Source organism: Staurois parvus, unplaced genomic scaffold (genome assembly GCF_062004578.1).
Source record: "Staurois parvus isolate SC_StPar_1 unplaced genomic scaffold, SC_StPar_1.0 ptg003367l, whole genome shotgun sequence".
NCBI lineage: Eukaryota > Metazoa > Chordata > Amphibia > Anura > Ranidae > Staurois > Staurois parvus.
The window spans coordinates 1-25,534 of record NW_028321163.1 but is presented as its reverse complement, the minus strand read 5'-3'; the positions used below and the strand labels follow the sequence as shown (position 1 = coordinate 25,534).

The 25,534-nt window shown below is 50.2% G+C and overlaps 1 protein-coding gene across 1 annotated transcript in view; it reads left to right on the top strand.

Annotated features, from left to right (window-relative positions):
- Positions 1 to 25,179, top strand: part of LOC149428276 (protein Smaug homolog 1-like) — a gene marked incomplete at its 3' end in the record, with an annotated part of 30,902 nt that extends 5,723 nt beyond the window's left edge. Inside the window, 6 exon segments of the mRNA XM_089667553.1 lie at positions 14,136 to 14,399; positions 21,366 to 21,475; positions 23,377 to 23,463; positions 23,890 to 23,935; positions 23,938 to 24,164; positions 25,093 to 25,179. Coding sequence (XP_089523679.1) covers positions 14,136 to 14,399; positions 21,366 to 21,475; positions 23,377 to 23,463; positions 23,890 to 23,935; positions 23,938 to 24,164; positions 25,093 to 25,179 — 821 coding nt within the window.
- Positions 25,180 to 25,534: the final 355 nt, after the last annotated feature.

Sequence of the window (25,534 nt, the reverse complement as noted above, 5' to 3'; positions counted from 1 at the left end):
GGCTGCATTCTCAGTGATGTCACTGCTCTCTAGTGAATGGATAGGCTGCATTCTCAGTGATGTCACCGCTCTCTAGTGAATGGATAGGCTGCATTCTCAGTGATGTCATCAGTTTCTAGTGATTGGATAGGCTGCATTCTCAGTGATGTCATCGCTCTCTAGTGAATGGATAGGCTGCATTCTCAGTGATGTCATCGTTCTCTAGTGAATGGATAGGCTGCATTCTTAGTGATGTCATCGCTCTCTAGTGAATGGGTAGGCTGCATTCTCGGTGATGTCACCGCTCTCTAGTGAATGGATAGGCTGCATTCTCTGTGATGTCACCGCTCTCTAGTGAATGGATAGGCTGCATTCTTAGTGATGTCATCGCTCTCTAGTGAATGGATAGGCTGCATTCTCAGTGATGTCATCGCTCTCTAGAGAATGGATAGGCTGCGTTGTTGGTGATGTCATCGCTCTCTAGTGAATGGATAGGCTGCACTCTCGGTGATGTCATCGCTCTCTAGTGAATGGATAGGCTGCATTCTCAGTGATGTCATCGCTCTCTAGAGAATGGATAGGCTGCGTTGTTGGTGATGTCATCGCTCTCTAGTGAATGGATAGGCTGCACTCTCGGTGATGTCATCGCTCTCTAGTGAATGGATAGGCTGCATTCTTGGTGATGTCATCGCTCTCTAGTGAATGGATAGGCTGCATTCTTAGTGATGTCATCGCTCTCTAGTGAATGGATAGGCTGCATTCTCAGTGATGTCATCGCTCTCTAGAGAATGGATAGGCTGCGTTGTTGGTGATGTCATCGCTCTCTAGTGAATGGATAGGCTGCACTCTCGGTGATGTCATCGCTCTCTAGTGAATGGATAGGCTGCGTTGTCTGTGATGTCATCGCTCTCTAGTGAATGGATAGGCTGCGTTGTCGGTGATGTCATCGCTCTCTAGTGAATGGATAGGCTGCATTCTCGGTGATGTCATCGCTCTCTCGTGAATGGATAGGCTGTGTTGTCGGTGATGTCATCGCTCTCTAGTGAATGGATAGGCTGCGTTGTCGGTGATGTCATCGCTCTCTAGTGAATGGATAGGCTGCATTCTTAGTGATGTCACTGCTCTCTAGTGATTGGATAGGCTGCATTGTCGGTGATGTCACCGCTCTCTAGTGATTGGATAGGCTGCGTTGTCGGTGATGTCATGAATGTTTTTGAGCTTTTCTCCAGCATTGTTCTGCAGCTTTGCTCTCCCAGGACTGAGGTCGTGTTGTGTAAAGTCCATATAGTTCTGCCTCCTCCTGAGATCTCATAGGCTGGGACAAGGTGATGACACCAGAAGGATTGATGCTCTGGAATCCCAAATCCGCTCTGAAGTCCAGTGAGCGTTGTGTGGATGGAAACCCGGAGCCGTATAATAAAGGCTTCATTAGGCGGCGGTGCAGCATTCGCGGTGTCTCTGCCATCTACCTGAGAGTCGGCTCTGTCCTGGCTCTCTAGCCGGTCCCATATTTCATGAGCGGAATTAATTAGGACGCCTGGAACCATTTATTGGGCTCCCGATGAGGGGATTGGATTGTACAATTGATTTTTCCAGCCGCTGCCCAGTTGGCTTGCGCTTTTTGTTGAGTTTCCATCCAATGCTGACATTTTCATCTGCTTTGTTTTTATTTACTCGCTGCGACGGCCAGGCGAGACGTCAAGTGCTGCGATGGCACAAAGAAAAATGTTGCTGATCTTTATTTTATTTTATTTATTTTTTTTGGGGGGGGGGGGGGAGGTGTTAATTTAACCCCTTCATGCCTAAGGGTAAAACAAATCTAAATGCCTAAGCACAATTCTGCAACGTTGACCTGCGTCAGTAAAACCGTCCGCATCATCACAGCTACTTTGTACATCCGGGTGGATTATACCGTGATTTTTTTTTCAGGACAAATTGGGCTTTACTTTGGTGGTAAATGATGGATATCTAGTGCTTTTTATTTTTCATTATCAAAGGAAAACTGGCCCAAAAAAGTAAAAAAAAATATATATATTGTTTATTTAGCGGTGTGTTTCTTGTTACGACCATAACCTACCACCAAAGAACAACCCAAAATAAATTCTCCAGCTCTTGACGATCACATCGATACCATATATGTGGGTGTTTGTTGTTTGTACCCGGAGTACGGCCCAGAAACAATAGTGCGCAGTTAGTTTTTGTTTTTTTACCTAAAACACACTGACATTGACACTGATACCAATTTTTTTTTTAAATCCTGACCTTTGGCCCTGACCTTGACCCAAACACTAACCCTGGCACTGAACTAGATCAAACCTTGAGCTAGGTATTTTTTCTTTTATTTTTTAATATTTATTTATGTTTTTTGTTTTGTTTTACAAACATTTGTTTTTCTCTCCATGCCAAGAGTTGGAGAGATACATTGTATCATTATATACATCCTATTATACATTGTATCATTATATACATTCTATTATACATTGTATCATTATATACATCCTATTATACATTGTATCATTATATACATCCTATTATACATTGTATCATTATATACATTCTATTATACATTGTATCATTATATACATTCCATTATACATTGTATCATTATATACATCCCATTATACATTGTATCATTATATACATTCCATTATACATTGTATCATTATATACATCCTATTATACATTGTATCATGATATACATCCTATTATACATTGTATCATGATATACATTGTATCATTATATACATTCTATTATACATTGTATCATTGTATACATCCTATTATACATTGTATCATTATATACATCCTATTATACATTGTATCATTATATACATCCTATTATACATTGTATCATTATATACATCCTATTATACATTGTATCATTATATACATCCTATTATACATTGTATCATTATATACATCCTATTATACATTGTATCATTATATACATCCTATTATACATTGTATCATTATATACATTCTATTATACATTGTATCATTATATACATTCTATTATACATTGTATCATTATATACATCCTATTATACATTGTATCATTATATACATTCTATTATACATTGTATCATTATATACATCCTATTATACATTGTATCATTATATACATTCTATTATACATTGTATCATTATATACATTCTATTATACATTGTATCTCTCTTCTACATTCATAGAGAGAGAAAAAAGTAAGGGGGCCGGACTGTAAAGTGACTGATCACTGTGATAGCCAATCAGAGGCTATCACAGCGATCATGTGACCCGGAATTGGGAGTCCCGGGTCCCGATCGTTAGAACGGGACCCGGGGCTCTCAGTGACACCGCGGTCTTTGTGCGGCGCGCTCCCAGCACAAACACAGGTACGCAAATATGCGGCCTCATGGAAAAAAGCCCAGTTCCATCAGGCCGCATATTTGTGTGATGTCGGCGTCAATGGGTTAAAGTTGATGGGTTTTTTTTTTTTTTTGACCGTATTGTACACTTTTTGTATGAGAAAATATTCTGTAAAATGATTCATTGTTTACACCCGGCACTCGTGCCGACGTTTCTTGCAGCGGTCTTCAGCTTTATTGATCTTCTGATGGTGGGCGAGGAATTGGGGAGAATGAGGACTGCAAAAGGCGCCGATTCTTCTTCATTTGTAGCCTAAAGTAAAGCCAAAGCTACAGCGAGCCCTGATGTGTCTTTGGCGGAACGCACTTCACACAGCTGGCCGTCATGTTTTGGCATGAACAGTCTTGTTTAATATTTTTTAATAACCGGTTGTGGGCGCCGGGCTTTCTATATCGCGGACGTTGTGTCAGAAGGAATCCCCATCATCCATTTAGATGTGCATGTTTCTAAAACTAACAAACATAAGGAGCGCACATCTAAAGGGATAGCAAGGATGCGTTCTCTCACACCAGGAACAATTCCCTTATCATCTCCTCTTGCCACCTCCTTACTATCTTCCCAGTTCTCCCCCTCTTCACTTCCCCTTCCTCGCCCGTCCTCCCCTTCCTCGCCCGTCCTCCCCTTCCTCGCCCGTCCTCCCCTTCCTCGCCCGTCCTCCCCTTCCTCGCCCGTCCTCCCCTTCCTCGCCCGTCCTCCCCTTCCTCGCCCGTCCTCGCCCGTCCTCGCCCGTCCTCGCCCGTCCTCGCCCGTCCTCGCCCGTCCTCGCCCGTCCTCGCCCGTCCTCGCCCGTCCTCGCCCGTCCTCGCCCGTCCTCGCCCGTCCTCGCCCGTCCTCGCCCGTCCTCGCCCGTCCTCCCCTTCCTCGCCCGTCCTCCCCGTCCTCGCCCGTCCTCCCCGTCCTCGCCCGTCCTCCCCGTCCTCGCCCGTCCTCCCCGTCCTCGCCCGTCCTCGCCCTTCCTCGCCCGTCCTCCTCCTCCTATAACTTCATTCTCTGCATGATGACAAGGAAGGTGATGTGATCGGTCTTCTGCTGCTCCTTCAGTCACATGACCGGGTTGTATTGCTTGGTTGCAGTGTAGAGAAGTCAGGCCTGGCTGTGTTGCCCGGTAGGACGATGTAAATCTCAATCTCCCATGTACCGGTGTGCTCCGCCCATTACCGGGAGTACCGCTATAAACCTATGAAGTGTAGTCGCCGTCCTCCTCCATTCGCTGTTTGAATGAGGCCCGTCTGCTCAGTAACACGAGGGGGGGATTCTAGCAATGTGTTGAGAATAATTGCAGCGCCCCCCCCAGGGCTGACTGTGGTCTGAGGGCATCTGTACAATTACTGAGTGACAGTTCAATGGACGACGTCTAACCGTACAATTGACAGTTCAGAGCTCTGAGATGCTTGTGGTCAGGATCTCACTTTAAGGTGCGTTCTTCCTTCCTGCTGGAGGCGATCGGGGGTTGCATCTTCCCCCAGCGGAGACGTTCGACTTAACAGCCCGAGGGGTGTTATGGGCTTCCAATAGATGCTTCTTTGGTGGGGTTGTCCACAAACACATGGCTTTGGTAAAATGAGCCCCGTATGAGGTTGTGTAGCTCTAGCTCAGGGGTCTTCAGCTGGGTATGCAACCTACCATCCAGTGTACAGTGTACAGGGGTCAGGAGTATGTAACATACCGCACAGTGTACAGGGGTCAGGAGTATGTAACATACCGCACAGTGTACAGGGGTCAGGAGTATGTAACATACCGCACAGTGTACAGGGGTCAGGAGTATGTAACATACCGCACAGTGTACAGGGTCAGGAGTATGTAACATACCGCACAGTGTACAGGGTCAGGAGTATGTAACATACCGCACAGTGTACAGGGTCAGGAGTATGTAACATACCGCACAGTGTACAGGGGTCAGGAGTATGTAACATACCGCACAGTGTACAGGGGTCAGGAGTATGTAACATACCGCACAGTGTACAGGGTCAGGAGTATGTAACATACCGCACAGTGTACAGGGGTCAGGAGTATGTAACATACCGCACAGTGTACAGGGGTCAGGAGTATGTAACATACCGCACAGTGTACAGGGTCAGGAGTATGTAACATACCGCACAGTGTACAGGGTCAGGAGTATGTAACATACCGCACAGTGTACAGGGGTCAGGAGTATGTAACATACCGCACAGTGTACAAGGGTCAGGAGTATGTAACATACCGCACAGTGTACAAGGGTCAGGAGTATGTAACATACCGCACAGTGTACAGGGGTCAGGAGTATGTAACATACCGCACAGTGTACAGGGGTCAGGAGTATGTAACATACTGCATAGTGTACAGGGTCAGGAGTATGTAACATACCACACAGTGTACAGGGGTCAGGAGTATAACATACCGCATAGTGTACAGAGTGCAGGGGTCAAGAGTATGTAACATACCGCACAGTGTACAGGGGTCAGGAGTATGTAACATACCACACAGTGTACAGGGGTCAGGAGTATGTAACATACCGCACAGTGTACAGGGGTCAGGAGTATGTAACATACTGCATAGTGTACAGAGTGCAGGGGTCAAGAGTATGTAACATACCGCACAGTGTACAGGGGTCAGGAGTATGTAACATACCGCACAGTGTACAGGGGTCAGGAGTATGTAACATACTGCATAGTGTACAGAGTGCAGGGGTCAAGAGTATGTAACATACCGCCGAGTGCAGGGGTCAGGAGTATAACATACCGCATAGTGTACAGAGTGCAGGGGTCAGGAGTATAACATACCGCATAGTATACAGAGTGCAGGGGTCAGGAGTATAACATACCGCATAGTATACAGAGTGCAGGGGTCGGGAGTATAACATACCGCATAGTATACAGAGTGCAGGGGTCAGGAGTATAACATACCGCATAGTGTACAGAGTGCAGGGGTCAGGAGTATAACATACCGCATAGTGTACAGAGTGCAGGGGTCAGGAGTATAACATACCGCATAGTGTACAGGGGTCAGGAGTACTTAACATACCACAGTGTAGAGAGTGCAGGGGTCAGGAGTATAACCAACCGCATAGTGTACAGAGTGCAGGGGTCAGGAGTATGTAACATACCAAGTGCAGGGGTCAGGAGTATGTAACATACCAAGTGCAGGGGTCAGGAGTATAACATACCACATAGTGTGCAGGGGTCAGGAGTATAACCTACCGCATAGTGTACAGAGTGCAGGGGTCAGGAGTATAACATACCACATAGTGTACAGAGTGCAGGGGTCAGGAGTATAACATACCGCATAGTGTACAGAGTGCAGGGGTCAGGAGTATAACATACCGCATAGTGTACAGAGTGCAGGGGTCAGGAGTATGTAACATGCCGCCAAGTGCAGGGGTCGGGAGTATGTAACATACCGCATAGTGTACAGGGGTCGGGAGTATGCAACATACCGCCAAGTGCAGGGGTCAGGAGTGTAACATACCGCACAGAGTGCAGTGGTCGGGAGTATGTAACATACCGCATAGTGTACAGGGGTCGGGAGTATGTAACATACCGCATAGTGTACAGGGGTCGGGAGTATGCAACATACCGCATAGTGTACAGGGGTCGGGAGTATGCAACATACCGCATAGTGTACAGAGTGCTGGGGTCAAGTGTAAGTATGATGTCCCTTACATTGCTGGCCAGTCTGAGTAAAGATAAACATCTTTGTGGTCAGTGGGGGCAAGAATGACAATGGACCTCATCCTCTGCTCCCTCCTTGCTCCCCTTCTCTTGTCATACTGGAACTATGCTGACCCCTCAGGCTGGAGGTCTCTCCATCAGCACTGACATAACTGCAGAGTTGGAATGCTGCATGCCAGCTCTCTGGATTTTGCTGGGTATGGACCCATACTGTCCCCGTAATTCGGGACTCCTATATGGGGCATAATTAAAGTAATTGTAAACCCTCCCATATAGCCAGTGAAGTGACTGGCCTCAGTTGATCTACAGAGATTAAACCAATCCTACATAAGTTGTATCTGTTTATCTGTAACCCTCTCTCTGTTCACAGTTCAGAATTTATACAGCTTTTCTGAGCCTTCAGAAAGTAGGGGGTGGGGAGCAAATGCTCAGAACAAAGCATAGTGTAATCTCAGTGAAGGGAATGGACACACCCCCTCTCTACACAGTGTCATAGGGAAACATGCACAGCTGAGGCTGTCAATCACCTGCTGTGTGCTGGGAGGGTTGGTCCGTTTCCTCGATTGCTTGGTGTCTGCATGCTGTCTGAAGTGAATCGTGCAGATAGCAGAGGAATAAGCGAGCCGACAAATTGCAGTAGATGATTTGGATGGAGGTCACATGACGTGCGGGTTCCTCCAGCAGTGGAACATGCCGTGTAATAGAATGACTTGCCACCATTCTGTTTAGCTTTCACCTGTATGCCCAGCGCAGCTTGTTGAAGTACCTCTAGGACAGCGGCAGGTGACCTTGGCACTCCAGTTGTGGTGAGACTACAAATCCCATGAAACATTTCAAGATAGATATAGGCATGATTCCCAGAGGATGAGGAACGATGGGATTTGTAGTCTCATCACAACTGGGTTGCCAAGGGTGCCTGGCCTGCTGTATGGAGTTGGTTGGATGTTGCTGGTCGTCCTTCAGCCTGGAAGGGGGCTGATGCTGGACAACGAGGGCATTACATGTACGAATGACCACCTTCGATATAGGGCAAGCTACGCACCCCGGGATGCTGAAATAACTGCTAGACTCAATAATTCGTAAGTTCTTTTTAAACTAAAGTTGGGCTTTAAAGAATGTTAAAGTTTGTGCATAAGCCAAGTCGTGAGGAACATTGGCCCCCGGTCCCCAATAGTTTTCATTTTCGGCATCAGTTCCCTTTTAAAGAAGGTCCAGATCCTCCCGTAACGATACGGAAGGGACCGGGATATAGGCGCACCCACCGCGGGACGGCAGGCCAAGAGCTGTTACATGGGGCTGCGAGAAGTCCGTGTTCTGGGACTTTGTTGTTCTGTTCCTATGCTACTAAAGGCTGTTTAGATGACTTCATTCCCAGGCCAGTGCCAAGCCCACAAAGGCTGAGCCTCTTGGCCTCCAAGGCCTGAACACATTATAGAGCGGATGTTGCTTGCGTGCAGCAGTTGTAAATCAGCCGCTGGAACTGAACTCGTATTACATAATTCAATACAGAGATGCTACGCTGTTGTGGATTTTACTGAAAAACAAAGCCCAGATTTCACGGGTGGCAATGGCTTTTTTAAGATGCGCACATCTCCGGGTGGGAGCAGGACTGATTTCCATAAGTTATGGCTCAGTTTAGATGAGCACTGAAGGCGTGTGCTACTAAAGTCCATCCTCACCCATGGCTGATAGAGCACACGTGTGGGTGGTTGGCAACATGGCGTCTCAGTTCCATAACTGGCTGTTGACTTCTATAGCTCATCCTAGATGCCCTCAACTCCTTCTCGGAAAGTTGTCCAAAGCACAGGTGACTGTCGCCTGCAGGGTTGATTCCCCAAAACATTTTCTTACGGCTCAGTTCAGATGAGCACTGAAGGCGTGTGCTACTAAAATCCATCCTCACCCATGGCCGATAGAGCACACGTGTGGGCGGTTGGCAAGAGGGTGTCTTGGTTAGTGCCATAACTGGCTGTTGACTTCTGTAGCTCATCCTGGATGCCCTCAACTCCTTCTGGGAAAGTTGTCCAAAGCACAGGTGACCTGCTGCCTGGAGGGTTGATTCCCCAAATCATTTTCTTACGGCTCAGTTTAGATGGGCCCTGATGGTGTCTTCTACTACCATCCAGCATACCATGAATCTCCAGAGTGGCTCAAAAACTTTATTCGGCGATCGCATCATTACAGCAAATAGCAACGTTTTGGGCCCATTCTGCTACTATCCATCCTTCCTCAGGGCTGGTAGAGAACACATTTTGGGCCCATTCTGCTACTATCCATCCTTCCTCAGGGCTGGTAGAGAACACGTTTTGGGCCCATTCTACTACTATCCATCCTTCCTCAGGGCTGGTAGAGAACACGTTTTGGGCCCATTCTACTACTATCCATCCTTCCTCAGGGCTGGTAGAGAACACGTTTTAGGCCCATTCTACTACTATCAATCCTTCGCCGGGGCTGGTAGAGAACACGTTTTGGGCCCATTCTACTACTATCCATCCTTCCTCGGGGCTGGTAGAGAACACGTTTTGGGCCCATTCTACTACTATCCATCCTTCCCCGGGGCTGGTAGAGAACACGTTTTGGGCCCATTCTACTACTATCCATCCTTCCTCAGGGCTGGTAGAGAACACGTTTTGGGCCCATTCTACTACTATCCATCCTTCCTCAGGGCTGGTAGAGAACACGTTTTAGGCCCATTCTACTACTATCAATCCTTCCTCGGGGCTGGTAGAGAACACGTTTTGGGCCCATTCTACTACTATCCATCCTTCCCCGGGGCTGGTAGAGAACACGTTTGGGCGATTGGCAGGTGTAGCATTGGTTAACACTATAGCTGGCTTTTGACTTCTGTTGCTTTTCCCAGTTATTCTCATCTCCTACCAGGGAAAGTACAAGTGACCTTCCACCTGGATGGTTGATTTCCAAAAAAAATAGTCTTATGGCTCATTTTGGATGGGCCCCAATGGGTTCTACTACCATTCATCCTCCCTTAGGGCTGATAGAGAGCATGTCCACCCCCAGGGCTGATGGAGAGCACGTGTGGGTGGTTGGCAGGTGTGGCATTGGTTAGGGCCATAGCTGGCTTTTGACTTCTGTTGCTTCTCCTGAATGCTCTCATCCTCTTCCGGGAAAGTTGTCCAAGCACAGGTGACCTACCACTTAATCCACGGATGGACAAATTATGATGGAATTCTGGAGCCAGTCTCTCCAATGCAGAAGCCAGCAGGATTTCTTTTTTTAAGGAGTCTGCTCCATTGGCAACAACTAGAGAACCTCAAAAGCTAGGCGGCAGCTGTAATTTGGCAACTTGGCTCCTGGGTTTTTTCCAGCCCTGACCTAAGCACCATGGACCGTGCAGGTGACATCAACATGGAGGAACTCTTGAATAACTTTCCAGGCTTGGAGAACCCCCACTAATAATTTATATCTACAACTCGTGGTACATTGTTGTGATGATCACTGGAAAGAATGCTCCTAAATTTGCTGTCATTGGGAGGAACGCCACCCTTTCAAAGCTCTTGTGTCAGTGTTCACCCATCCAAGCAGAAGTCACCCATTGCTCAGGGAACCCCATCAACCTCTGGAGGAACCCTGAGGATCCACAGAACCCTGGCTGAGAAAGGTTGGCCTATAGGCGTTTGGTGAATGAGTTGGTGGACTGGGAACACCATTCAGCAGATTTGCAGATGTTCGAACGCAAGTTCAACTCCATTTACTGTAAGTGGCGTATTTGCCGTGAGGCAAACGAGGCATTTGCCTTGGGCTGCATTTTTCAGGGGGGCGGTGCCGCTGCCCCCCCACAGGAGAAGGGATGATGGTTCTCCTGGGCACCAGGACTGGATGGTGAGTCTCTCCATCTCTGAGGAAGGGGATTGTGGTGGTGTAGAGGGGTCGCAGGTGGGAAGACTGGTGAGCGGCGGTCAGGCTGAGGCTGATGATCCCTCTCTTCCAGTGTGATGAGGCTGCTGGCCGGTGCCGTTCTGTGCCTCACCCTGGCCGCTCTCGCCCCTCCTGGTGGTTCACCAATCATTGGTATGAGACGGACTCCTGGAGGGACCGGTGCAGGAAGCTGGGGGGAGAGGGTTACATGTACACCCCAGGACAGCACCTCCCCCTCTAGGGGGGGAATCGTGGACCACTCGGGGAGGAGAGCTGCTGTTCAGAGGAGTCAGGGTGGGGGAAGTGTCACACCAGGAATACCGACACCAGGAGATCCCCTCCCCCCCACCCGTACTTGGCCATGGACAGCCACTGCACCCGCCACTGCCATTGCTCTGGAGGAGATGTCACTGGGAGAGTGGGGGGGGGGCAGGTTTTTTTGTGTTGCCTAGGGCGGCACAAAATCTAAATACACTCCTGACCGTAAGAGCTCTTTCAGACAGGTGGCCAGGGGGCAGTAAAAGCAGGCAGCTGCGCCACGGTTTTACCGCCACCTACTCTGTAACATTACAGTTGGACCGGGCTGTACACATGCCACCTCTGTGATGCCTTTCTTCGTGGCCAATGCATTTTTAACTCCGGGTTTAGGGTTTGACCGTCAGCACTGCCTTTCAACCTCATCCATTGAGTTCAACGGGGCTGCACCACAAACTGCAAGGCGGTCACTCAACTTGTAGTCCCGATGCGGTCCCACAATATACAATTGAACATTATTATTATACAGGATTTATGGCGACAACAGTGTGCTCAGCGCTGTACAATATAACGGGAGACAATACAGATCAATACAAGGGGGAGGGGCTGATCCTGGGAGCTTACAATCTAGCAGGGAGGGGCTGATCCTGGGAGCTTACAATCTAGTAGGGAGGGGCTGGTAGTACAAAAGGTAGTAACTGTGGGGGATGGACTGGTAGGAGGAGTAGAAGATTCCAGTATTAGCTGAGGGCAGGAGAGGCTTCCCTGAAGAGATCGGTTTTCAGAGATCACCTAATAGTGAGCAGAGTAGGCGATAGTCTGATAGATTGGGGTAGAGAGTTCCAGAGGATGGGGGAAGCTCTGGATCAGTCCTGTACTTGACACTATATTTCCAAAATGATTGGGTCACCTGCCTTTCCACGCACATTATTATACAGTATTTATATAGCGCCAAAAAGTTTGCTCAGCGCTGTACATTATAGTGGGGGACAGAACATGAGACAATACAGTAACAAGACAAAACACAAGGGATTCGAGGGCCCTGATCCTTGGAGCTTACAATCTAGGAGCACATGACCTTTAATGGCCTCCCAGTCTTAGTCCGTAGGGTTCAATATTGGGTTGGCCTTCCAGCTGTTTGAAGTACTACAAGTTCCATCATGCCTCTGCCTCTGGGAGTCTTGCCTGTGGCTGTCAATCTTGCAAGGCCTCATGGGACTTGCAGTTCCTCAACACCTGGCGGGCCATAGTTTGGAGACCCCTGGCCCCAGGTATTGGGCTGCCTGCCTTTCCACACACATGACCTGTAATGGCCCCCCAGTCTTAGTCCGTAGGGTTCAATATTGAGTTGGCCCCGCCCTTTCCACACACATGACCTTTAATGGCCCCCCAGTCTTAGTCCGTAGGGTTCAATATTGAGTTGGCCCCGCCCTTTCCACACACATGACCTTTAATGGCCCCCCAGTCTTAGTCCGTAGGGTTCAATATTGAGTTGGCCCCGCCCTTTCCACACACATGACCTTTAATGGCCCCCCAGTCTTAGTCCGTAGGGTTCAATATTGAGTTGGCCCCGCCCTTTCCACACACATGACCTTTAATGGCCCCCCAGTCTTAGTCTGTAGTGTTCAGTATTGAGTTGGCCCCGCCCTTTCCACACACATGACCTTTAATGGCCCCCCAGTCTTAGTCCGTAGGGTTCAATATTGAGTTGGCCCCGCCCTTTCCTCACACATGACCTTTAATGGCCCCCCAGTCTTAGTCCGTAGGGTTCAATAGTGAGTTGGCCCCGCCCTTTCCACACACATGACCTTTAATGGCCCCCCAGTCTTAGTCCGTAGGGTTCAATATTGAGTTGGCCCCGCCCTTTCCACACACATGACCTTTAATGGCCCCCCAGTCTTAGTCCGTAGGGTTCAATATTGAGTTGGCCCCACCCTTTCCACACACATGACCTTTAATGGCCCCCCAGTCTTAGTCCGTAGGGTTCAATATTGAGTTGGCCCCGCCCTTTGCAGCTATAACAGCTTCAACTCTTCTGGGAAGGCCGTCCACAAGGTTTACGAGGGTGTCTATGGGAAGGTTGGACCATTCTTCCAGAAGCACATTTGTGACCCTGAAAAACGATCGAGTGAGAAATCACAAGGAAATGATGTGTGACATTGTAACCAAAAAGAGTTGCAATTTACAACAATTCCTGTTCTGTCCCAGTGACCGGAGTATATAGGGGTCCGGGACCACCTACCGCTTGGTGTACAGCAGTCTAACACCATACATCCTCCCCCACCCCCAAGTCCTCGCTGTGCCCCCATGAGTGGTACCCAGTGTGGCGGTCTGGGGATTTCAAGTCCCTGCTCCTCTCCCCTTTCTTTCTGCAGGATTTATGGGACAGATCAAAGTGTTTCCGATTTGGTCAAAGCAGTCATGTGGCAGCGCGGACCAATCAGATCCGTCCCATTAGCTGAAATTGTAATTAGTTTGCTGCTTTTTTGAAAGTCCATTTAAAAGGACGTGCCTGTGTTCAGAGGGCGGCGACGCTGCTGTGCGATTTTTTCATTGCAGCATTGTCGGCCCTATTACAGGAAATGGAAAATCAACAGATATTCTGGCAGGTTCAGCAGGTAGTAATATTATGCTAGAGAGAAATTGTTTTTTTTTTTTGTTTGTTTTTTGTCTTTTTCTATTTTGAGTTCCAATTTAAGCTCAGATAGTAACATCAAAGCATTGTGCCAGCACTGTGGTGTCTGTATATATATATATATATATATATATATATATATATATATATATACTTTTTTATTTTTTTTTTATTTTTCCTTTTTTTTTCTTTTTTTCTTTATATACATATATGTGACCTTTATTTCCAGTTTCACAGATTTTTTTATTTTTTTATTTTTTTTTAAATAACCTTATTAATAATCATATTTTTATATACTTTTTTTTAAATCTTAGATATATTTTTTATTTATTTTCAGTTCTCTCAGGGCAGACTCATCACAGCCCTCTGAAGCGGTCGGTGTCTCTCACGCCCCCCATGAACGTGCCAAATCAGCCCCTGGGACACGGCTGGATGTCTCATGAGGACTTACGAGCCCGGGGATCGCAGGGCGTCCCTTCTGACCACGCCCCCCTGTCGCCGCAGAGCAGCGTGGCCTCGTCGGGAAGCGGCGGCAGCGAGCACTTAGAAGACCCGTCCTCGACGCGCAACACATTCCATGACGAAGGCAGCGGTATGAAAGGTGGGTGAAGGCGGCTTTGCTGCATCCCTCTATATCCCGGGTCTGTCTTCTCTTCTACAGGCTGAAGGGGATGGCAGAGGCGAAGGGAGTGTCATGGAGGGGGGCCCCTGCCGTGCACCATAGCCAGGCTTTGACTTTTTATTTTCCTCCAGTGCTGAGTAATAGGACCTGATCAGGACTGTGAATGGATGACGAGGGACCAGCAGCAGTTACTCTGCCGACAGGGTCCTTGTTAACTCTTTCCAGAGCCTCCCGGGCCCCTCTGTTGGTTAAAGACCTCAGTAGCTCAACCTATAATGTAATCTCTCAAGTATAGGACCCGCTGCAGTGACTTCTCCATTTTTCAGGCTGTACAGTTTGTGCTTTGGCAGGGGTGAGTATGAGCAGCACCATAGGGTGGCCCCTGACAGACCTCATTGGCAGATTTTTGCCATTTATTTTTCTCCAGTGCAAAGTAATACGGCCTGGTCAGGACTGTGAGTTACAGACCTCAATAGCTCAAGATGAGCTCACACTGCAGTTTACTAACTCTAGGCATACGCTTGTTTGAGGAAACTTCAGCTTGAGCTATTGAGGTCTTTTTGTGTTTTTTTACAACAGACAGACGCAGAAGGCTCTTGAAAGTGTGAATAAGTAGCCTGCTGGCCCCTTTCTGTCCAATCGCGGTCCCGGCCAATCGCGGTCCCGGCCAATCGCGGTCCCGGCCAGGCCAAATGACGTAGCATTGAAGGAAGATAAATGGTCAAAACCTGGCTATGATGTCTGGCAGGGGCCACCCTCCTCCCATGGTCATACTCGCCATTCCCCTCAAACTACACAGTCTGATGAGGGGAGCAGGGGGGAATATTCAGTCCGACAAAGGCGGCCTCCAGGCAGGCAGCTACTGTTGTGTTGTCTCTTTAGTTAATCAAATGTGCTCCGGGGGTCCTTTTTCCTGTATTAAACCTTTATTTGTAAATGAGTATGTACACATAGCAAACAAAAAAAAAAGTGTACAGACACATACGCTTTAAACATTACAAAGAAATGGACCCAACGCTTTTATTTCCCTTTTTAACGTTTTGTTTTCCCCTTTAATAAAAGCAAATCGCCCCCAAAAAGTAAAAACTCCAGGGAACTTTTGGTCTTTTTCTGCCGTCAGTCCTCTAAATCTCTGTGTATTAGGCACCTTGTATGTCGGTACGAGCGCTCAGGCAGGGGGTGACCACGCTACCGCTACATTGGGAGCTGGTGGTTTAGTGTTGTCACCCTCCAACAGGAAGTCAGATTCCACGAAGAAGCGGGAGAATCAACCTGTAGTTTTTAAAAACAAGTCTTTTAAAATGTTGGACTCCTATTCGGTCCCCCCAGGCTTAATATAAAATGTCCTGTTCTATACACAACATTTTGGGTTTACATTTACCTAAATCTTATACTCTCACATTAAAAATACATTGTGGATGAGGTCTGTGCCCCGCCCCCGCGGAGCAACTACATAGCTTGCATGGAGCTGAACAGGTGGATGTCCAGCAGCACAGTGGCTGAATGGTTGGCACTTCTACCTGGCAGTACTTGGGTTGTCAGTTCGAATCCCACCCATGGCACCAGCTGCCTGGAGTTTGCATGTTCTCCCTGTGCCTGTTGGTTTTCTCCGGGGACTCCGGTTATGTATGAATGTGAGTTAGGGGCCTTGGATTGCGCGGCCCTCGAGGGTCAGGGGCCTTGGATTGCGCGGCCCTCGAGGGTCAGGGGCCTTGGATTGCGCGGCCCTCGAGGGTCAGGGGCCTTGGATTGCGCGGCCCTCGAGGGTCAGGGGCCTTGGATTGCGCGGCCCTCGAGGGTCAGGGGCCTTGGATTGCGCGGCCCTCGAGGGTCAGGGGCCTTGGATTGCGCGGCCCTCGAGGGTCAGGGGCCTTGGATTGCGCGGCCCTCGAGGGTCAGGGGCCTTGGATTGCGCGGCCCTCGAGGGTCAGGGGCCTTGGATTGCGCGGCCCTCGAGGGTCAGGGGCCTTGGAGTGCGCGCCCCTCGAGGGTCAGGGGCCTTGGAGTGCGCGCCCCTCGAGGGTCAGGGGCCTTGGATTGCGCGCCCCTCGAGGGTCAGGGGCCTTGGATTGCGCGCCCCTCGAGGGTCAGGGGCCTTGGAGTGCGCGCCCCTCGAGGGTCAGGGGCCTTGGATTGCGCGCCCCTCGAGGGTCAGGGGCCTTGGATTGCGCGCCCCTCGAGGGTCAGGGACCTTGGATTGCGCGCCCCTCGAGGGTCAGCGGCCTTGGATTGCGCTCCCCTCGAGGGTCAGGGGCCTTGGATTGCGCTCCCCTCGAGGGTCAGGGGCCTTGGATTGCGCTCCCTCGAGGGTCAGGGGCTTGGATTGCGCTCCCCTCGAGGGTCAGGGGCCTTGGATTGCGCTCCCCTCGAGGGTCAGGGGCCTTGGATTGCGCTCCCCTCGAGGGTCAGGGCCTTGGATTGCGCGGCCCTCGAGGGTCAGGGGCCTTGGATTGCGCGGCCCTCGAGGGTCAGGGGCCTTGGATTGCGCGGCCCTCGAGGGTCAGGGGCCTTGGATTGCGCGGCCCTCGAGGGTCAGGGGCCTTGGATTGCGCGGCCCTCGAGGGTCAGGGGCCTTGGATTGCGCGGCCCTCGAGGGTCAGGGGCCTTGGATTGCGCGGCCCTCGAGGGTCAGGGACTGATGTGATTGTACAATGTGTAAAGCGCTGCGTAAATCTGCCGTTTTGCTGGTCCGGGATAAATGCACGCAGCGCAGGAGATGCAGGGGGGGGGAGGGGGTGTTGCAGGCCGCTCGGAGCGCTGGCATCTGCAGGCACAACATTAAACTAATGTGTTTTCGCTGCAAGCGGCAGATTTACTCGTCAGCCGTTCATCGAACGTTTCCAGAATGCCGGCAGGCGGCACAGGTGGGGGCGGGGAGCATGTCAGGATAACAAGAATCTAAATAATCGCAAATTCCTGGCCGTGTCTGATGTTATGGAAGCGCTCCGCAGGGAGAATTTTTTTTTAAAAAAATTCTGCTTTTATCTAATGTTAACATCTCCCTCCTCCATCCACTGTGGTGTATAAGAAGCCCCGCCCCACCAACCAGCTGCATCTGTGCTGAGCTGCATTGCTGCAAAGGGATCCGAGCTGCTCTCTGACTCTCATTTAATCTATTATGTTTATGTGCTGATAGCATTGAATCTGTAATCGATTGGTGCTGGCAGGAGGCGGGGCACCTGTATGGCCCAATTGGGGTTTAGAGGAGCAGTCACATGTGTGTTGCTGTTCAGCGGCCAATCACAGGCTGGGACAGGTGCTGGACCAGACTTGGTTAGCAGCTCAGGGGTCCAGGAACTGGTTAATGCTATCTGGCAGGGTGGCCTGGATCACAAGACTGGCTGAACAGAGCCAGAACTTGTTTTTTTTTTGGCACGCAGCCAAAAATATACAAAGGAAGATCGAAAGGCTTCGTGTTATGAAGATACTATGATCTAGGCCAGGGGTCTCCAAACTGTGGCCCTCCATGTGTTGAGGAACTGCAAGTCCCATGAAGAGTGACAGTCGCAGGCAGAGCTCAGAGGCATGATGAGACTTGTAGTACTTTGTGGAATCTGACTTCCTGTTGGAGGGTGACAACACTAAACCACCAGCTCCCAGTGTAGCGGTAGCGTGGTCACCCGCTGCCTGGAGGGCCATAGTTTTAAGACCCCCTGATCTAGCCCATGGGGGTGTTTTTCTGATTTGGGGGGGTTGTTGAGGTGGTCCAGGTGATAGCATATTGGCAATACAAGAAGGGGACCGCCAAACTCGTGTGAAGTCCAGATGTAGTGTATTGTTCACAGTATCTGTTAAAGATGGCGGCACGTTTCATGATGCCTGGCCCTTTCCTCGCAAGAACGCAACGCGTGAACCCTAAATGACAGAGGGGACCCAATGGCAGTCCATGAAATGACACGAATGGAAGCGCCACACCACTGCTGAACAGTCCAGATACGACTTCATTCCAGTAAAGGTCAAGGGGGCGACCCAAGGAGGTCCTGAGGTTTTGAAGTGAACTGGCAAGACGTCGCAGGCCGTGTGATGTTTTGGGCAATGTTCTGCTGGGAAACCTAGACTCCTCCATTCATGTGGATGTTACTGGACCCGTACCACCTACCTCAATATCGTTGGTGACAAAGTCCACCCCTTCATGGAAACCCTGGTGGCATTGGCCTCTGTCAGCTGGAGAATGTGTCCTGCCACACTGCAAACATGGTTCAAGAATGGTTTGAGGAACACAACGAGTTCAAAGTGTTTACTTGGCCTCCAAATTCTCCAGTTCTCAATCCAATCCAGCATCTGTGGGATGGGCTGGAAAAACAAGTCCGATCCATGGAGGCACCTTAGCAGGTGGTGTGTTGCGCACATTTTAGATACCCTCCTGGAAGACCCAACCTTTTCCCACTGAGATCCTCTTGTCTTCTGCCACCTCTCAATCCCGCAACGCCATGTAGCTTGTGACGTCGCCAAGAGGCCTGCCAGCTCTTCCAGGTTGTCGGCACGCCTCCCGATGACGGGGCGCTAGGCACGCCTCCTGATGACGGAGAGCTAGGCACGCCCCCTCCTTATTTCTAAATGAAGGGCTATGGCTGTGACGTGCTTAGCCCAGGAGGCGCAGTGACCACTGCGCACACCATTCACCTAGGCGAGTGCCATGCATGGGGGGAGGGTAGTTTACTCAGAGGGTGAAGATCCGCCTTAAAGGATCTGCTATTGATGGGCTTGGTGCCAGATTCCCCAGCATACCTTCAGAGGTCCAGTGGAGTCCATGCCACCTCGACAGGTCAGGAAAGGGGGCCCCACCCAAGTATTAGGTGGGTGGCCATAAAGTTATGACTGATCGTGGTATATATTAAATGAGTGCCATAAAACTCCAAATCTTCACCTTTCCAATGGACCACCAACGCACAAATCGGAGAAGATCCTCCAGTGTCACCACCTTTATGATACTGCTGACCATGTACTACTGACCCCCAAGTTGCAGGGAGGTCAATGTACCCCTAAATGTATCCACCAAGACTGTGACTTTAGCTTCCCAAGCAGGAACGTGTATAAATGGCGGACCGCAGTCTGGACCGAGTAATAGTCCTGTCCAGACCACCATGGTCGCACCATTTAGTTGCGTGTATGTGTCCTCTTTTCTTCCTGACGCTGATTCTGCTGTCATCCTCACAGTAGGGTAGAGGGCGGGAGGTGCGAACGGGCTGCATGGAGGGCGGGAGGTGCGAACGGGCTGCATGGAGGGCGGGAGGTGCGAACGGGCTGCATGGAGGGCGGGAGGTGCGAACGGGCTGCATGGAGGGCGGGAGGTGCGAACGGTCTGCATGGAGGGCGGGAGGTGCGAACGGTCTGCACGGAGGGTGGGAGGTGCTCCACTTAAGTTAACAAGCGGCTGGTTGGTTGCTACGACATGGCGCAGTCCTAGCAACCAATCACCCACATGTTGGCAGAAGTGCGGAAGCTCCGCCCTCCATCCAGACCGAAAGCACCTCCCGCTCTCTGCTAAGAAAGTCCGATAGGAATTGGAGGGATGAGCGAACGGATGTAAAGGAGGGGGAGCTGTGCTGATCAGGTGGGCCGCTATGTAAAGGGGGGCACTGAGATGTAACCGGGGCGCTGTGATATAAAGGGGCATTGCTAGAATATAAAAAGGGGGGGGCGGCACTGTACAAGAGGGGACTGTGAGGTGGCTGGGGCTGTGATGTCGATGGGGGATGTGATATAAAAAAGGGGAAAAGGGGGGGCTGCGATATGAAAGAGGTGCTATAGTGTTGAGGGGTAACACTCTCTTGTAAAAGGGGGGGACTTTTTATGTGAAGGGTGTTGTCTTTTAAAGGGGGAACTGTGATGTAAATGGAGGGGGGGGAGGGGGCTGTGATGTAAATGGGGGGACTGTGATGTAAGTAGGGAGGGGGGGACTGTGATGTTAATGGGGAGGGAACTGTGGTGTAAATGGGGAGGGAACTGTGGTGTAAATGGGGGGACTGTGGTGTACATGGGGAGGGAACTGTGGTGTAAATGGGGGGACTGTGATGTAAGTAGGGAGGTGGAACTGTGATGTAAATGGGGGGGGGGGCTGTGATGTAAATGGGGAGGGGGAACTGTGGTGTAAATGGGGGAGCTATGATGTAAATGGGGGGGGGGACTGTGATGTAAAGATGGGGGACAACGTTGCAAGGAGGGGGGGTAACTGAAATTTAAAGATTGGGACTGTAATGGAAAGGTGGGTGGGACTGTGATGTAAAAGGGGGGCACTGTTTTGTAAAGGGAGATGTGTTGTAAAGGACTGCACTGTGATGGAAGGGGGGGGGGGAACTGATTCGAAGGGGGGCAGTAACAACACAAACATGAGATTCCAACCTCTACTGAAAGAAAATGTTGCTGCCCGGACCTCCGTAATTTTAATCTCCTCCCCCTGATCTGTAATGAAATGTTGCAAAAAGACTGAATATTGAATAGTCAAATATATTAAAATGTATTATTATTATTATTATACAGTATTTATAAAGCTCCAATAGTTTGCTCAGCGCTGTACATTACAGAGGGGACAGAACATGTGACAGAACAATACAATACAATGTGATACATGAGGGGATCGAGGGCCCTGCTCTTTGGAGCTTACAATCTAGGATTAGATGTATAACCAATGAAAGCTCCCACTGACATTGCTGTATGTCCCCGTGCTCTGGGGGGACCCCACTCATATTGAAGCGCAAGCTGAATCACGACAGGCAGAGGTCCAAATGTAATGACTTTACTAGATCATGTCCTACGCGTTTCGTCAGAATTCCTCAGGGCTCATGGGTAGTGGATATCATGATGTTTCTATACTATTATTGTACCTCTGTGGAGCCAACCTAAAGACAAGATCCTTCAAGTATCCCCCATAATACCCTGAAGAAAATGTATTTATAATTTTTTTTTTTCTTAATTTATGATCTCACATTGTCTTCCTGTTGACAGATGTCCCGGCGTGGCTTAAAAGTCTCCGCTTGCACAAGTACGCAGCCTTGTTCTCCCAGATGACGTACGAGGAGATGATGTCCCTGAATGAGTGTCAGCTGGAAGCTCAGGTACCGTGACCATCCCCCACCCGCACACCCGTCCATCTCCATGATGGTCCTGACTTGTGCGCAAGGACTGCGCGGTCGATGACTGTTGTGTCACATTATAGAGATTTGGGCTCCTTTTTGAAGGGGTTAGTTCCCCCCCCACATTACAATTCCCGTACATTTCAGTGTTCCCAGTACTCGGATTTAACTGCAGAAGTACAGCTACAGGGTGGCAGGGCTGTTCAAAATCACGTGTGTGTGTGTGTGTGTGTCTATGTATGTGTGTGTGTGTGTGTGTGTGTGTCTATGTATGTGTGTGTGTGTGTGTGTGTGTGTGTCTATGTATGTGTGTGTGTGTGTGTGTGTGTGTGTGTGTGTGTGTGTGTGTCTATGTGTGTGTGTGTGTGTGTGTGTCTATGTATGTGTGTGTCTGTGTGTGTGTCTATGTATGTGTGTGTCTGTGTGTGTGTCTATGTATGTGTGTGTCTGTGTGTGTGTCTATGTATGTGTGTGTGTGTGTGTGTCTATGTGTGTGTGTCTATGTGTGTGTCTATGTGTGTGTGTCTATGTGTGTGTGTCTATGTGTGTGTGTCTATGTGTGTGTGTCTATGTATGTGTGTCTATGTATGTGTGTGTCTATGTATGTGTGTGTCTATGTATGTGTGTGTCTATGTATGTGTGTGTGTCTATGTGTGTGTGTGTGTGTCTGTGTGTGTGTCTATGTATGTGTGTGTGTGTGTGTCTATGTGTGTGTGTCTATGTATGTGTGTCTGTGTGTGTGTCTATGTATGTGTGTGTCTGTGTGTGTGTCTATGTGTGTGTGTGTCTATGTATGTGTGTGTCTGTGTGTGTGTCTATGTGTGTGTGTCTATGTCTGTGTGTGTGTCTATGTGTGTATGTGTGTGTGTCTATGTATGTGTGTGTGTGTGTGTGTGTCTATGTATGTGCTTTGCATTTCTGGGCGGGGGCGCAAATTTGGAGTTTAATGGGAAAAGGTCCAAAAGCCAACGTGTTCCGGGGGCTCAACGCTCCACTTCATCGGGGCTTGATTGGTGACAGTGAATTCCAACCAATACTGGACAGTCGCCATAAATGAAATGGATCCCAAAGACATGACCGCCGGTCTCCAGACAACTCCGGGGACACCCCACTAGCAGGGAGCGGGACTTTCCTCTTCTTGCCTATATATTCTGGGTCCACCGTTCCCCCCCCCCCCCCCCCCCCATGCCTGTCCTGTCGCTGCTTCTCATGAGTCAATCATTTGGCTGAAATTGGTTGAGCTGGTGGGGGACACGGCCCCCTGTTGTGGGGTCCTACCTGCACCAATAGGCAGAAACAAGTTAAGAGCCTCTGGATCCCAAAGTGGATATGGTGCACCCCCACCCCCCCCCCCCACCCCACCCCACCCCATTTGGCTCTATTGTAGAGAAAAGGCTCAGAGAATGAACGCAGTTTGACCCAACCCCCCCCCCCCCTTCCCAGTCCTGCACAGTGATAGCCGGGTGAGGGCGGGGCAGGGAAGGCTTCCACCCTAGTTGCGCCCCCTAGTGTCCAGGGTTGGTGCCTCTTTGCCTTTGCCTTGGCCCAGCCCTGCTAGTGGGTGTGTCTGCTTGTGATGTCACAGGCTGATGGAGAGATGCAAACCGCGTGTGCCGTGTATGTCGCGTGTGCTGCGTTTTGACCCCGTATGCCACGCCTGCCCTGTATGTCAATGCTACCACACGTCTGGTCCCGGATGAAGGGGGAAGAAGGTTTCTGCATTTTTTTGGGAATCCCACACTATAACAATTAATCCTAAATGTAATAAAGCCGTTTCCAATGGATTTTCTGCCGCATTGTGGTTCTGGTCACGTACATGCGTGTAGAGCCCATGCAATGCCGTGTTCTGTGCAACTAACAGCCTCTGCCTTGTCTCCATCCAGAATGTCACCAAAGGAGCCCGCCACAAAATCGTGATCAGCATCCAGAAGCTGAAGAGAGACACATACTCCCTGAAGTCATTGGAGAGGGTGAGTGCCCCCCTCCCACTACCCAACCCCCCCCCCCCCGAGGAGCCCAGGCATGTCGCCAAACCTGAAATACACCGCTCAGTCAGTAGCACTAAGATCTGAATAAACCCGTTCCTGGCCATTGTCATAAAAATGAGAGAGCCACCCTTGGACTCCAGTCCAGGACTGTGCCTAGGCTGAGATGATGTCATCAGTCTGCTGCAGGCAGGAGGAAGCATTTCCTCAGTCTCCCTCTCCCAGTGATCAAACTGTACATTGTAACTTTGATCCACTGGAGAAGGAGACTGAGGAAATGCCTTCTCCTCTTTCTAAAAAGTTACAAAGGGGGAGATCACTGTGTATAACTTGATGCTAAATGCTGCGTCCGCGGTAGAGCTTGGCCCCCACTTTCAGTCCAGCCTCTGATTGGTTCTCTTTGTCCCTCAGGACATCCTAGAAGGAGGGAATCTTCGGGGGCCCCTGCAGGAGCTGCACCAATGATCCTGACTCCCATCAAAGTGTACTCCTCCAAGATCAACAATACAGAAGACACAGCCGGATCCGAGTCGCAGCTGCCGTTAGAGGGTCAGCGGTCGGAGAACAAAGACTCCGCCTCCGGCGGCATGCAGCAGCATCACATGGGCAACTGTGAGGGGGAGAGTGGGAGCATACCATTACCAGAGGGCGACCTTCCGGGCCAGTTCACCCGGGTCATGGGTAAAGTATGGCCTGCGAAATGCGCTGAGCGTTGCTGATTATGTCACCATTTTTGTCATGTTTTATGTTTTTTGCTTTCTTGCATCCGGGATGTAGTCGCCCCCGAGGGCTCGGCGTCGGGGGGGGGGGGGGGGGAGGATGTAGTCGCCCACGAGGTCCGGGCGTCGGGGGGTGTAGTTGCCCACGAGGGTCCGGGCGTCGGGGGGTGTAGTCGCCCACGAGGGTCCGGGCGTCGGGGGGTGTAGTCGCCCACGAGGTTTCGGTGTTGGGGGGGCAGGTGTAGTCGGCCACGAGGGCTCCGCGTCGGGGGGGAGTCACCGCCCAGGAGGGCTTGGCTTCCAGTTATCCAATTTTCAAATGGGGTAATTTTTTTCCTTTTTTAATATACTAATACATTTCAGATAAAATATTTTCAGTATTAAAAAGCCACCAAAAGAAATCTCGAATCTGTTGTACAATCATTCTATAAATCTATTTGGTTACAGTGTTACATGACAAAGTATCAGCGCTGCACAATGGCCTGGCAATGAAGGGGTGTTACTGCCTGGTATCCCAATGGTCATCATGTTAGCATGGCCGTGTAGAAGAGGTCAGCTGAGGTCATCTCTGGCAGGGGCTGTTCCCACGCACCTCAGGGGCGGAGTTCTGTCCTCGGCTAGAAGGGCGGAGCATCTGTACTTGCAGAAAGTTTTCCTCTCCCTGAGGCGATGGCGGTTCCGTGTGGACCCCAAATAAATGTCTGACAGAAGTATTTGTTATCCAGAAATAATTGTCTGCATGAGAATGTGATACTTCTCCTCCTTCTCTCTCATTGGGCTCGGCACACCTTATTGGTTAAGAGGAATGGGGCGATTTTCTCAGCATGTAGCCATTGTTGTCATTGGAGACGGACCATTTATCCCATTTCCAGTGTGTCCCTTTCCTTCATTCCAGTCTGGTACGCAGCTCCTGGTCTCCAGGCCGGATGAAGAGAACATCAGCTCCTACCTGCAGCTCATCGACAAATGCCTTATCCATGAAGTAAGTCCGACGCACAGCGACAGTCAGAGCAATGAATCCCCCCTCCTCCTCTCTGCCCCCCCTCCTCTCTCTCTGCCCCCCCCCCCTCTCTCTCTGCCCCTCCTCCTCCCTCTCACTCTGCCCCCCCCTCCTCCTCCTCTCACTCTGCCCCCCCCTCCTCCTCTCTCACTCTGCCCCCCCCCCTCCTCCTCTCACTCTGCCCCCCCTCCCTCCTCCTCTCTCTCTGCCCCCCCCTCCTCCTCCTCTCACTCTGCCCCCCCTCCTCCTCCTCTCACTCTGCCCCCCCCCTCCTCCTCCTCTCACTCTGCCCCCCCTCCTCCTCCTCTCACTCTGCCCCCCCCTCCTCCTCCTCTCA